General features: G+C 40.2%; 1 protein-coding gene across 3 annotated transcripts; it reads left to right on the forward strand.

The window, feature by feature from the left end:
- The first annotated feature begins 1120 nt into the window (after positions 1 to 1120).
- LOC122315933 (uncharacterized protein At2g24330) lies at positions 1121 to 6421 on the forward strand. Of its 3 annotated transcripts, none has more exons than XM_043132289.1 (6): positions 1121 to 1727; positions 1898 to 2188; positions 3093 to 3237; positions 4634 to 4743; positions 5337 to 5760; positions 5928 to 6421. In XM_043132289.1, exons 2-6 carry the CDS (start codon positions 1910 to 1912, stop codon positions 6203 to 6205), a joined length of 1236 nt encoding a protein of 411 aa, XP_042988223.1. In that variant the 5' UTR covers positions 1121 to 1727; positions 1898 to 1909; the 3' UTR covers positions 6206 to 6421. The 3 variants fall into 3 exon arrangements, with proteins under 3 accessions (XP_042988223.1, XP_042988222.1, XP_042988221.1); XM_043132288.1 differs by having other exon boundaries at positions 1121 to 1647; XM_043132287.1 differs by having other exon boundaries at positions 1121 to 1624.
- The last annotated feature ends 8639 nt before the right edge of the window (positions 6422 to 15060 follow it).

Here is a 15060-nt window from a genome sequence, read left to right on the forward strand (position 1 = left end):
CGCGTCGTGGCAAGGATGAAACGTGAAAGGGTTCAGACTTCAGGCTGTTTTTGTCGGAGGACCTAAGCAAAATCGAGACATTTGCTGTTATGCATTCTAGATTTCTTCTCTCGAGCATTTTTCATGAATTCACAAGGTTATTTTGCACCGACAGGGTTGAATTTCATCCAAGTTATCGATTCAGCACCCTTTATAACAATATAACAAAATTAATCTTTATAATCATAATTAATAAATTTTATAGAAAAATAATTAGAAGTTTTAATGTTAAAATAATTCTATTTGAAAATTTTTACACTGTATACTATTCATGTGTCATAATATAATTTGAAAGATAAATTTTAAGATTTGAAAATTACAAATTAAATAATACCATGTAGATGGTGTATGATGTAAAGACTTTTAAATAGGTAGGTTTGAATAGTGAGATGATAATTTTTTGTTTTAGATTGAGTTTAAAATATTATTTTTTAATATTATTATTATTTTAGAATTTTAAAAAATTGAATTGAAATTAGAAAAAATTGAATTATTTATTATATTTTAGGTATGAAATTAAAAAAAATTTAATAATAAAATAAGATGGACCTACTTGCCAAACATACCCTAAAGAGTGTATACAGACCATGCGGGTTAATTATGAGTTTCACATTTTAATCCACGGTTGACTTAATCGAATAGATCCATTTTTATTAAAATTTGAGAGTATTAAAATAATCTTCAAAATAAATTATGTGTGAGTTAAAAAAAAAAGGTTTATGTGTTGAGTTTGCCCGAACCATGTTGAATATTAATGAACATTTGTCGATCTCACCATTCTGTATTAGAGTTGACATGAAAATATATATATTTCGTAGATTTTAGGATTCTGACATTAATATTAATTACGTATATAAACATACAAAGGCTTATCAGACATAGAAAAGCCACGATGGTGGCAGATTTCATTTTTTATTTATTTATTGTAATTGAGAAAGTTATTTTTAAATAATATTATTTTTTAAAAAAAATTATTTAAGGATATTAAAAAAATTATTTTTTTGCCTGTTTGGTAGTGGCTTTTCTAGCAGGGTCCTTTTACATTATTTATTGCAGCCGTTATCTAAAATTGTCCAACTATACTTTATTACTTCTCACTATACGCGTTTCGGCAATAAAATATGCTGAGCATTCTGGAAGAAACTGAAGGAAGGATCTAAAGGGTTGGGAATTGGAGTGTCCGCACATGGGGATTTGGGGAAAAGCAAATTTGAGTGCGAAATTCAACTATTTTTTGACGGGATAGTTGTAATTTCTTCGTCAAAGGTTTGATACAAAGGCAAGGCTCTCGATTTTCAGAGAAAAAAAAAGTTTTTTCGTCTTTCGGTAGACATTCACGTACACCATCGTAGAAACCCTTTCGGCGTGCTCCCCCGCATTCCTGTCTTTTGCTCGATCAAAGCGTTGCGTCATCCACACGGACTTCCTTCACCGGCTTTTATCATTTCCCTCTCTTGTGTGTTTGTGTGTGTGTGTGTGAGAGAGAGAGAGAGAGAGAGAGAGAGATCTGAAGGAGAAGAAGCGAGAGAGTGAGATTCCTTGATTGACCAGTTGAAGCTTCTTAGATCGGCGATCAATTCCGAAGGTTTAATTTTCTACCAGTTTCTGGTATTTTCTAGATCTGATGTGATCTGACGTGCTCGATGATTATCTATCACAATTGAACCTTCAATTTCAAAATTACTGAGGTTGAACTTACGTGTACTTTTTTAATATGATTTTATTTGCAGTGGAATTGTGGTAATTTTATATCTCGTGAAAATAAAGATTGTCTCTGTATAATGGAGCTTAAAACTCACTTCTCTTTGTCAAAATTCTCTCTTACGGGGGTGCGATTTGTGTCTATAATGCATATTAGGGTAGGAAGGAAATGGCGGAGGACAAAGGGATTGGGGAAGGAGAAAAGGAGCCTACTGCCGGTGGTGCTACTACTACTACTACTACTACTGATGGGAATGAGAAGAAGAAGCAGCGGGGATTTCTTTCTCGCGTTTGGAAGGGAATCTTTAGACTACATGGTGATGATTTCGAGAAGAGACTGCAATACATTTCTAAGGAAGAAGCCGCTGTTCTCGCCAGAATGAAGCGGAGATCGCAGTCTTGGAGGCGGATGACCCGCAATCTTATTATATTCTCTGTCATTTTTGAGGTACTTCTTATCTGTAAGAGGAAATAGTACCCCTTGTTTTGTTCTGATGGGTAGAACTCTGTGAAGAAGTGGTAGTTTGCTTGTTGTGATTGGCGGCCATTCACGATTGCAGAACCGATTGCCATAGAATTATTATAGCGAGTGCGTACTTTTTCTTGCAGTTCGAGAGATGAAAATCTTCCTCACATTTGCTCATGTTTCCTTCACGCATTGCCATGTTTGGAATTTTTCTTTTTGTACTTACAAAAAAATAACTTGCCTATGAGGGCTGGGTATGGTTTTGAAATTTATTTCTAACAGCGCATGAATATATCAATACAAGTATTCCTGAACACATTAGGAACCTGTACACATGGTAAATAAATATATGTATGTAGATATGTCACTTTTTCATTACCTTCAATAGTACGTTATAATAATTTGATCGCAGTAGCATTCCTTGTTGACTATTTGTACGTCCCTAATCACATGCATGCTGTTCCAAATTACAACGTCTTTTTAAATGATCGTCTTGGTTGTCTATTATCTTCCCAGGTAATCTTTATCCTCTCCCATCCACCTCTCTCTCTCTCTCTCTCTCTCTCTCTCTCTCTCTCTCTCTCTCTCTCTCTCTCTTTTTACACACACACACAAATACACACGCATGCACTCTCACGTAGTGTGACATTCTTAAAAGTATGTATGCATGTAACTAATTTATTCTCTTTGTGCTTATCCATTAACTTGTTAAAAAATCTGAGATGGTGACTGATCTGTGATGAAAGTTGGTAGGGGAGGTGACTCTATTTATATATGGGATTATAATGTTGTATGACATAAATTCCCCTTACATGATAGTGGTTGGCTTTTCTTTCCTTTTTTCTTGTCCCTTGAAGGTCTCACTTAAATCAGCTTCAATTTTCAGGTTATTGCCGTTGGTTATGCTATAATGACAACAAGATCAGTGGACTTGAACTGGAAGATGAGAGCGTTACGGGTTTTACCAATGTTTCTCTTGCCTGGTTTATCTTCTGCTATTTATTCAACATTCGTAAGCTTCACAAGGATGTGTAAGTTTCTCAAAATTGATGTCTAATTTGATTTCTCAAAATTTTTGTTTGTTCCATGCCCATTGTAAATGATGCTAAAATTTTGCGTTCAGTCCTTGCCTTGTTGTAGCCATGAGGGACTTCTCCTCTGTCCCTAATTCGTCTTTATAAGAGACTTTCAGACCAAATGATACAGCTCGCTTATCTTACCCATGCCTGAGTGCTTTTGCCTTTTCTGTTATCTCAGCATGGCAACTAGAATAGTGAATAGAGATGGTGATCAGGTACTTGAGAAGGACACTAATAATAGATTTTTTAGTTACCTTAGTCAAATAGTGGCACGGAGAGAAAGGCACCCATGAAGTGGACGAAATGGGTGAAGAATTACTGGAAAAAGCTAAGGATCGTTTTCACTAATGATAGGGTTTTTTAGTTTCCTTAGTCCAATAGTGACCTTCTGATGTGGTCAGGAGATTCATGATTTCAAACTGTCCAATTTAGGATTTATGTGGGGCATCTTGCTTGCCCTGAAGGGCACACAACTTCCAATAGTCTTGTTCTTTTAGGCCATGTGATACTTGTTCATTTATCTGTTATTGATCTATGGTTTAAATGCCTGCTCTTGGAACCATAGTCCAGAGGTTATTGTATTTTTTTCCTCCTCTTTCATATCTTCAAAGGAGCTGATACCTTTGCAGAAGCAGCATCCCAGAGGCATCGGCATCTGGCCATTCAAGAGGTTTTAAAGTTTCAGTTAGAAATGATTACAGGCCATTAACTTAAGAAACCAAGGTCATTAATACTTCCTAGTTCGAAAAGTCTTTAGATTGAAGTTTTTATTTTATTCTCTCATTAGTTGGTAGTAGTACTGTTTGGTACTCATTTCAAAACAATGTATTGGGTGTGGTTCTTTTGACTGATGCATATTTATGTAATATCTGCCAAAGTTCACTTCTCATTATCATTTTCAACATTATTTCAGTTATTATTTACTACTACTGAACTCTTATTATTGTTTTGATGTACACCCCTTGTGACTCTGTGTGCGTGCGCGCGCGCGCGCTCACGCGCTAGATAAATTGTGAGCCCAAAGCTAACCAACTTTCATGCACATCCATCTTCTATTAAGCACCATAACATAAGCACTACCATCGAGCATTCATCATCGTGAAATTATGATTTTGTTTTTATTATGAACTCATTCATTATTGAAATTTATGTTCTTATTCTTTTGGAGAATGAAAGTGAAACTAGCAAGAAAACTGGGAAGTATAATTTCTAATCTAGTGGTGTTGTAGAGAGTGTGGTGGTTTCTATCTCAAAACCTTAATCCTAACCTTTTGGTGGTACATGATGTGGTTATAGGAAAAAGAAGTGGCATATTAATGATTTGATATTCCATCATGTGATTGGATAGGTGATAGGAAGGACCAGAAAACTCTGGAAAGGCTTCGGGCTGAAAGGCAGGCAAAAATTGATGAGCTTAAAGAGAGAACAAATTATTACAGTACTCAGCAGCTCATTCAGGTTGTAATTGGAAGCTTATCATGGTGTTGTGTGTTGCTTTAATCAAATTTTCTAACCTGAAACTATTCTTTTGAGATCTATAGGCCTTTCGATTTAAAAAATGCAGAGCTTGGGTAGTAAGCCTTGATACATAACCGTCTTTTCTATAGTTTGTGATTTGAAGTTGTGAATAAATCAAGAGTCTCAGAAATATTTGGTATGAGGCAATGGATTGAGGTCATATCACCTGTCTTCTTTTCATGGTGTAATTGTCAGTTTTATAAGAGTGAAGGTTATAAATTTTGGGAATTGCAGGATGCTGTGCGAGGCATAGTTACTTCAGTTGACTATTTTTTGAATGATAACATATGTATTAATAGATAAATGGTCTGATGGGCCATTTTTTGAATTTTGATGAAGCAAATCTCATGTGAAATGCTGCTCAGAAGTAATCTGTAAAGAGTTTAAAATGACCAGAAACAAAAAGCATTTATTTCTTTCACCTTTTCCACAAATATGGTCAATTTAATGCTTTTTGGTTTCATTTTTGTTTTCTCCAAGGAGGATATTATATACCTATGACCACATTACTTAATGTAAACTCCTCTGTGCAGAGATATGACTCTGATCCAGCAGCCAAGGCAGCTGCTGCAACTGTCCTTGCATCTAAGTTGGGTGCAGATTCAGGCCTGAAATTGTATGTGGGAGATGAGTCTAAGCTTAATGCTCCAACAGGGAAAAGCAATGATGTTGAACTTGCGCAATCTGGTGGGCTTCGAAATCGGAAACAAGTGCAAACCAGATCCGGCAGTGCAGGTAGCACTCCAAAGCATCATTCTGACGAGGAAACACCTCGTTCCGAGGGAACCGAGGGCCCACAGACTTCCGAGCATAATCAGCTGGTAGTTAGTCATCATTCTACCCAGGGATCAGTCACAAATGATGGAGGATGGATTGCTCGCATCGCAGCATTGCTTGTGGGTGAGGATCCAACGCAATCTTATGCACTGATTTGTGGCAACTGCCATATGCACAATGGTGAGTGGCCTGTGTCCCATGTCTCTTTACAGATAGACGCTCCTTGTATCGTACAATTCAATCTTGAACGCCGGCACCGATATGCACTTACAACAGCCTGTTAGCTTTTTTCTCTGCATAATGTGGTGACAGGGAGAAAGTGAATTGATGTTTATGTTTATGCACAGGGCTTGCCAGGAAGGAGGATTTTTCATACATTACCTACTACTGCCCACATTGCAATGCCCTAAATAGGCCGAAACTATCGGTGGAGGAACAGGAGCGCATTTCTGGTTCCAATACCCCTAATCTGGGCTCCTTGAGAACAGGGGGCAGTGATGATGCAATCAACAATGCCAGTGCTTCTGGGAGCGACAGTGGTCTGACAACAAACAGCCATGTCAGAGCTGTTTCAGAGATTGAGGAAGTAACTGAAAGGGTAACCTCCGAGCAGTTAGCTAGTTAAATTTTGAAAGGAGGCAGATCTGGGTGGAACTATGTAATTAGGGGTCACACATTTTCTCTTCACATGGGCTTTTTCTTACCTTGTTTCGGGCCACAATGAGTGCTGGACTTCAATGGGTTTTCTTCCTGTTTGGTCTTTGTAACAAAAGAAAAGTTCTGAGATTTCATACCGAGAAGCTTTTTGTTCTTTACATAATTACTTGTTTTGGTTGAATCATGGAAATTGTTTGCTTTTTCGTTTTCTCCAAATCTTACAACTTGGTCATTCTTTTGTTGGCTGCACTAATACCAGACCGCAACGACAAATTAGATGCCACGTCAAAGCTTGACACAGAGAAGTGGAGCTCGCAGTCACGTCGGTCCCACCTTTCTCCGTCTCTCCGGTGGATCAGGATGAGAATGACTCGCCTTTTCCTTTTTGGATAGAAGATTTCTTCTTCGTACGTACATTTATGCGAATCGATGCGATTGCGCGGGATGATCTAGATTCTAGAGCTACCGTCCAAATCCCACTGGCCCCTTCTTATACGCTGATTTGTATACATAAAATTATTTTATTTTATCTTATTTTACATATATAATAATCTGTAAGGTAATCGTAGTAATCGAAATAAGGAGGATCATATGACTGAGAAAATCTTCTCGTCAAGTACGGGCTTTTTAATTTCAATAAAATTGAGTTTATCTTATTTTGATCTTTACTTTTATTCATGCCTTTACTTCCTGCACTTCATTTATTTGTTTATTATTATATATTCTATAATCTATTAATATATCTATTATATTAGCTATTATATATATATATATATATATATCCTGGTATACGTAGTTGGTATCAGAGCCAACGGTTATTATATATATATAGTTATTATTATATTTATTTTATTTTATTGTTGTTTCATTCTGTTTATGTTTAATTTCATGATGAATTATTACGCACATAATGTTGGTTTCCGTGATCGCTATGAATTAAATTGTTTAGAATATAATTTGAGACTTGAATTAAATAATTTACAAGAAAGGATAAAACATCTTAAAGAAAAACAATTATTAATGAAACTAGATTATTGCTCAATGATGGAAAGATATCACGTATATAGAAGTAGGCAAGCTGCAATAGAAGAATTAGAAGATCACTGTAACTTCTTAAGATCTGAAATTAAAAGTTTAAAAAATCACCTAAGTATTCTTGCTTTATAAAAAATAAAAAAAAATAAAAAAAAAAAAAAGAGTAAAAATTCGTTGGTATAGAATTTTATCAACGGTAACCTACATAAAAGAAAATAGAGTATATTGAGAATCTTGTGATGGTAAGCCGTGAAAATCCGTTGGTCAGCCCAATCTTGCCAAGGAGGCTTTAAGGGTGGTCCCGGTGGTGTTCCCTCAAGATCTTAATCTACTTATTTCTCTTTTATATAGGAAATCTTTGCATAAAAATTCTATTTCAATGAATTCTTTATTCAAACCTGAAACATCTACGGTTAACACACCTTTAGAAACTGAAAATGTAAATCAAGAAGATTATAGCATTATAGACATAGAAAGAAATTTACAAGATTGGACAATTCCTAATGTACCTAAAAACCAAATATATAAATATTCAACTTTTTCTTCAAAATTATCATTCCTCACAAATTATACAATTAAAACAGTAGAAAAGACTATTAGCCTAAATAATGATTATGAATCATTACAACTATTAACAAAAGAAGCCATTAAACACCATAAGGAACAGAAATATTCATTTATACATATTGGATTAGTACAAGTGGCTGTAAAACCACTTACCAGAAATGGACTAAATGCTTCAGTATTACTCTGTTTAAGAGATGGAAGACATTATAATTTCCATGATTCATTACTTGGCATGGTTGAATCTAGTTTATTCCAAGGCCCAGTATATTTTAACTGTTATCCTAATTATTCACTCTCATTATTTGACTCTAATATTCTACATGCCTTAACATTAAATATTAAAACAAATGGCTATCATATGATGAAAGGATCACATCCTTTAACTGTAGTATATAGAATCCATTATAAATTAATGAAAACAACATTAGAGCCACAAGCTCTCATTACTAGTCCAAAGGGCTATACATTATTATTACAATCTAGTACACCAAATTCTAGTATACAAATTCCTAAACAAATTCATTGGAATCAGGTTACTCTTCCTAATGAATGGCAATTAGAAAATATTATTCCATTACCGAATGTAGAAAATAATTCTAAAGATGATTTAGATTATATAGATCAAAACCAGGACGGAACAGTCCAAATTGCCTTCCAACCTTTTAGGAGATCATTTTCTCATTATTCTTCTCCAGCATCCTCCAGTTACCATACACCACGATCTACAATTAGTAGGAATAGATCTCAAAATTTTGACAATAGATCTGCAATGACTTCAGTCTCTAGAAATAAAATACAAAATCTAGATACACAAGTCCGGGGAGTTATTCCTGGAAATATTATTGATACACCTGTATATTCAGTCAATCACCCTGATTCAGCATCCTCTTCTAATCCTCATCAGAATAAAGAACCTGAACCTTCTTCTCCAACCTATTCACAGGTAGTTGGAGATGATTCCCAAATATTTACCCTGAGTAAAGAAGAATTCAAAATCAATAAAGAATATCTTAAACAAGATTATATGAAAGAAGAAAATAAGCAGAAAAGATTTTTGTTTTTCTCTACTTTCTCACAACTAGAAAGAGATTATATCCAAATAAAATACTATGAATATTTAGAAAGCATAAAAATTAATATTGTGATGACCCGCTTTTAAGTGTATTTTCGCTGAAATAATTGTTTTTATTTTAATTAATATATCAGATATTTTATTTTATTTTAATTGCGTTTTTAAAGTCGGTTTTTAATTTATTTTAATTTATTTGAGGTTGTGTTTTATTTCTTTTAGTTGTTTTTGTGGTTTTAATCTTTTTGGCGGTTTGTTTCTTTTTCCCGGAGTGAGGACTGGACCTCATTTCTTTTCACATCTTTTTTTTCTTTTTCTCTTTTTCCTTTTTTCTTTTTCCCTTCTTTTCTTTTTTCTTCTTTTTTTTCTTTTTTCTCTTTCTTTTCTCTCTCCTCTCTCCCGCTCGGCTCGGTCACCCCCCCCGTGCTTTCTCTCTCTTCTCTCTCTCTCCCTACGCCGGCGTCACCTTCCCTAAGCCCTACCGCCGCCGTCCGGCCACCGTTCGGCCTCCCACCGGTCCCATTCTCTTCCTCTCCTTCCGGTCTACCTTCCCTCCAAAACCCACCCCCAACCGGCCGGCCATTTGGCCGAAAAAAGCTTCCAAAGGGCGCACGGATTTTGCTCCGATCCGCCGCCGTCGCTCCACCTCCGGCCACCATTTCTTCACCACTTCATCACCGACTCCTTGCCGTCCTAACCCACCTATTTCCGGCCTCCAACGACCACCGGAACAGCTCCTACGAGCTTAGTTTCCGTTTTGGGTAATCCGGCCATTTCCGGCCATTCCGCCGCCACCCACGGCCGTCCGTCACTTCCAATAGCTTCACAACCACCTCTAGACCATTCCCTATCAATCCCGTGTCCTAGTTTGTCCCCGTTCAAAAGTGGGTTTTTCGGACCCACGGCCACAGTGAATTTTCACTGTGACGTTGCTGTTTTTCCGCCGTTTGCAACGCCTCGTGTTTTCTAAAATTGCCGTATAGCGCTGTAAGTATTTTCCAAACCCTATTTTCAGATTTAAATATATATTGCTCATTCAATTTATTTATTATCTGTTGTTGGTTGTTGATTCCGGACTGAGTCCGAGGAGTTTCGGGGGTCGGATGGATGGAGGATGGAGTTGCTTGATTATTTGATTTATGTGATTGGATCATTTTAATGTGCTTTGTTATGGCATTACATGATGCATGCACGTGTGTTGTGAGTTTATGAGAAAAGCCTGTGTTGTGGCGTGAGTGTGTTGCGGGTGCGTGTGTATCACGAGCCCAAGCCGGGATGGGTTATTATCTCGGTGGAGCTCCTCTAGTCACTCGGGAGCGGAATAAACTGAGTGATGTCCCCTGAGTTATCGAAAGCGATAATGGGAGCGGGACTAGGGGGTGCTTGGCTACGAACGCGCCGGGCGCGGAACCGGGCATCGGCCTACTCACCGACTCCGTGGCCCTTCGCTGGCGAGGGCTAGAGGATGCTTGGCTACGCACGCGCGGGGCGCGGAACTGGGCATCGCTCGTTGGGTGTCACATGCGTGGCGGTACTCTGCGGTGTGACACTGGAGCCAGGGTGTGCGGATGACCCCTAGGGGAGGTCATGGTGCATACGGTTAAAATTGGATAATGGTTTGAGATGTCAAATGTGTCTTTTGGCGTGCGTGGAAAACTTGTGTTTTACGGGTTTGTGCATTGGGCATGTTTCATGCATCTTGTTTGAGTTATATGTGTTTTTATCTGGTAGTGTTTGGGTTTTACTTACCTGCGGTACCATTCGTGGTTCCGTAGCTTTTGGTGCAGGAGATGAGGTTGAGGAGGAAGAGGCTGAGCCCGAGGATGCGGCTCCGCCGGGTTGCTGATGTTATCTTTTTATTTGTTTGTTTAAAACTGTATTTGTGGTATATGTAATATTTTATCTATGTACGTTTTAAACAGCTTGTATTATGTTAAGAAAAATTCTGGTACTTAGTTATGACTATCTTATCCGCTGCGTGTTTCTATGTACACTTTTGCTGCCTTGCACACACTCGACACCCGTCGTTGGGGTGGTGACCCGGGTTGTCACCATCCGGACGTCTCAATTTCCCCCTGTTCGGGCGTGGGGATTTTGGGGGCGTCACAGGTGGTATCAGAGCGGTTTGGCTCTGGTAAAACCACATGTCCCGTAGGTAGTACCAGAATGTTTTTAAAGTTGTGTTTTAAAATTATGTTAAGTATAGTTGTTTTATTTGTTTTATTTGTTTATGTTTGTTTGCTCGTTTTATTTAGTTATGTTTTGGCATGCTGGTTCCTTTTATTTCTCGCTGCGTGGTGCTGTTTTTGTTTTGTTGGTTTTATGATGGTTTTTGTTTGTTTTCTTAAAGGAGGGTCAAGAGTGGTGTTGTGACAGAATTATGGGGAGACCAGGTAGACCAAGGAAAAATACTCAGGAACCGCAAGACAATACATCCAGGGATGACTCCATAGCCGAAGCAATTCGGCAGATGACGGAGTTCATGCAACAGAATATTAGGCCACAACAGGCAGGGCCTTGGCCACCACAAGGACCTTGGCCACCACAAGGGGGTCCTTGGCCACCATCAGGAGGGCCTTATCCACCATCAGGAGGGCCCTATCCACCGTCAGGAGAGCCTTGTCCGCCACAGGGAATGTATTGGCCACAACCAGGAGGTCCCTGGCCATATCAGGGAGGGCCTTGGATGTATCAAGGAGGGTCCAGTAGCATGGTGCAAGCTGGGTGCACCTATGAGCGCTTTTTGGCGCATAGGACTCCACACTTCAATGGGAATGAGGATCCACTTCAGGCTGGGAAATGGATCAAAGATTTGGAGAAGACTTTTGAGGTGAGTGGGTGCACTGAAGCACAACAAGTACTCTATGCCAGCTACCTCTTACAAGGTATCGCTTCTGATTGGTGGGATACCAGGAGGGTGATGTTGGAAGCTGAACTGGGATCTTTCGCTACGGTGACCTGGCAGCGTTTCAAGAAGGAATTCAATGACCGCTTCTTTCCCGCATCGGTAAGGAAGCAAAAGGCAAGAGAATTCTCCAATCTGGTCCAAGGGGGCGCAACAGTGGAACAATACGCCCGGAGGTTCATAGAACTTGAGCGGTTTGCTCCTCATCTTGTTGCCACAGAGGAGCTGCGAGCTGAGCGTTTTCAGGAGGGACTACGCCCTGATATACGCCGTTTGGTGGTCAGTCATCGGATATCCACTTTTCAGGAGTTAGTGGATGTGGCCACCCTTATAGAGCGGGAAAATAATCTGTGTATGGGATCCCCTTCAGGGCAAAAGAGGCGGAGTTTTTCTGGTGAAGGAAGCAGCTCGGGTTCGCCTCAGAAGTTTGTTCAGCGGACTGGAACCCGATCTCAAGCATCCTCCAGTGTTCGCATGGGAGGACGTATGCCTGTTTGTGGGGTTTGTAATAGAGCTCATGAGGGCGACTGTCGCACGAGTAGCGGACCCCAGTGTTATCGGTGCGGTCAAGTGGGACATATAGTTCGGGATTGCCCCGTTAGAGCTCAAGGAAGCCGTGGAGGTAGACACGGTGGAAGAACCAACCCGAGACAAGCAGTGCAAGCCCGGGTTTATGCTGTCACGCCCGGAGAGGTGGACGATGAGGCACCAGCGACCCATGATGCTGGAGTAATCACAGGTATGGATTAATTTAATCTTTTAAGTTGGATTTATTTTTGGTGCATTTGGTTTCTTCGCTGTTTTTTTTGGATTTTATGGGTTGTGTGTTTGGTTCAGGAAGAGTTCGTTTGTATGAGTTTTATGCTTGTACCTTGTTTGATTCTGGTGCTTCACGATCGTTTGTGTCTTCCACATTTGCTCGGGTGTGTAATTTGGTCACGGAACCGTTGCCGAAGGCTATGGTAGTGGCGCTGCCCGACGGCGAGATGGTGTGGTGTTCCAAGGTTGCTTTGGGATGCCCGTTAAATTTTGAGGGAAGATTTTTGGATGCTGATCTGGTGGTATTCAAGCTGTTGGGTTTTGATATCATCCTCGGGATGGATTGGCTATACCGATATTCTGCGACTATTAATTGCAGAAGTCGGACAATTAGCTTTCAGCTTCCGGATGGTGATTGTCTGGAATTTGCGGGGAGTAGATTAAAAGAAAAGCCGATGATTATATCGGCGATACAGGCAAGAAGAGAGATTGCATGGGGAGCGGATGCATTCTTGGTTCAGATGGTGTCCACGCCGTCTGAGAAGAAGTCCTTGGCAGACATTCCAGTTGTGGAAGAGTTCCCCGATGTGTTTGTGGATGACTTGCCCGGACTACCCCCCGTGCGAGAGATGGAGTTTGTTATAGACTTGGAACCTGGAGCGGCTCCTGTGCATAAGGCTCCTTACCGCATGGCACCGGCTGAATTGAAAGAGTTGAAGACTCAGTTGCAAGAATTAGTAGAGAAGGGGTTTATTCAGCCTAGTACGTCGCCGTGGGGTGCTCCAGTTTTATTTGTTAAAAAGAAAGATGGAACCCTTCATATATGCATTGACTATAGGGAGTTGAACAAGGTGACCATCAAAAATAAATATCCTCTCCCGCGGATAGATGATTTATTTGACCAACTTCAGGGGGCAGCGGTGTTCTTTAAAATTGATCTGAGGTCGGGATACTACCAGCTGAGAATCAGAGAGCAGGATGTGCCGAAAACTGCCTTCAGGTCGAGGTATGGACACTATGAATTTAAAGTGATGCCGTTTGGGCTAGCTAATGCTCCTGCCGCTTTCATGGATTTGATGAATCGGGTGTTCCAACCTTATCTGGATTCCTTCGTGGTAGTATTTATTGATGATATACTGATTTATTCCCGAGATATCGAAGAGCATGTGTATCATCTTAGTCTGGTACTTGAGAAATTGAGAGAGCACCAGTTGTACGCCAAGCTCAGCAAGTGTGAGTTCTGGTTGGAAGAAGTTAAATTTCTTGGGCATGTAATTTCCCAGGGTGGAGTGGCAGTTGATCCCGGTAAGGTAGAAGCCATTTTGTCATGGCCACGCCCAACTACAGTACGCGAGATCAGGAGTTTCTTGGGGCTCGCCGGTTACTACCGAAGGTTTGTAGAGGGTTTTGCTCGCTTATCCGGACCTCTCACAGCTTTGACTCGGAAGAATACAGAATTTGTTTGGTCAGAGAAATGTGAGAGAAGCTTCCAGGAATTGAAGAACAGGCTGACGACGGCACCAGTGTTAGCACTCCCAGAACCGCATAAGCCGTTTGTAGTCTTCAGTGATGCGTCTAAGTTCGGTTTGGGTTGTGTCCTTATGCAGGAAGGACGGGTTGTAGCCTATGCATCTCGTCAGCTTAAGGACCATGAGAAGAATTATCCGACGCATGATCTAGAGTTGGCTGCGATTGTTTTTGCACTCAAGATCTGGCGGCATTTCTTGTATGGGGAAGCTTGTGAGGTATTTACTGATCATAAGAGCTTGAAGCATTTGTTTTCCCAGAAAAATTTGAATATGAGGCAGAGGCGTTGGCTAGAGCTAATCAGTGACTATCAGTGTGAGATCAAGTACCACCCGGGGAAGGCTAACATAGTTGCTGATGCTTTGAGCCGGAAGTCTCATTTGGAGGATGAAGCCGAACCGTCAGAAATGGATTCGTTACTTTATGGGATGAGAAGGCTCCTTATAGAGAGTTCGCAGCAAGTAGAGATTTTGTCTTCGGTTCTGGACATTCGGGTAACCGATTTTGAAGAATTGAAAGTTCTCCAAAGAAAGGATCCGAAGCTGCTGAACATCAGGAAAAGAGTCCGAAAATCTCGAGGGTCGTTGCACTATAGCATGGATAGTGATGGAATACTTCGGTTCCGAGATCGCAGAGTGATCCCAAAGGACTCAGATTTCAAGAACGAATCATGGCGGAAGCTCATGCGGCCCCGTATTCAGTTCATCCCGGCAGTACAAAGATGTATCGAGACTTGAAGAAAATTTACTGGTGGGATGGAATGAAGAAGGACGTTGCCTTATATGTGGAGAAATGCCACACGTGTCGTCAGGTAAAGGCCGAGCATCAGAGACCTGCAGGTATGCTCCAACCCCTCCCTATTCCTGAGTGGAAGTGGGATGACATCACGATGGATTTCGTAGTGGGTTTGCCGAGAACACCTAGTGGGAAGAATTCTGTTTGGGTGATTGTGGACCGGTTA

Source organism: Carya illinoinensis, chromosome 7 (genome assembly GCF_018687715.1).
Source record: "Carya illinoinensis cultivar Pawnee chromosome 7, C.illinoinensisPawnee_v1, whole genome shotgun sequence".
NCBI classification, from domain to species: Eukaryota; Viridiplantae; Streptophyta; class Magnoliopsida; order Fagales; family Juglandaceae; genus Carya; species Carya illinoinensis.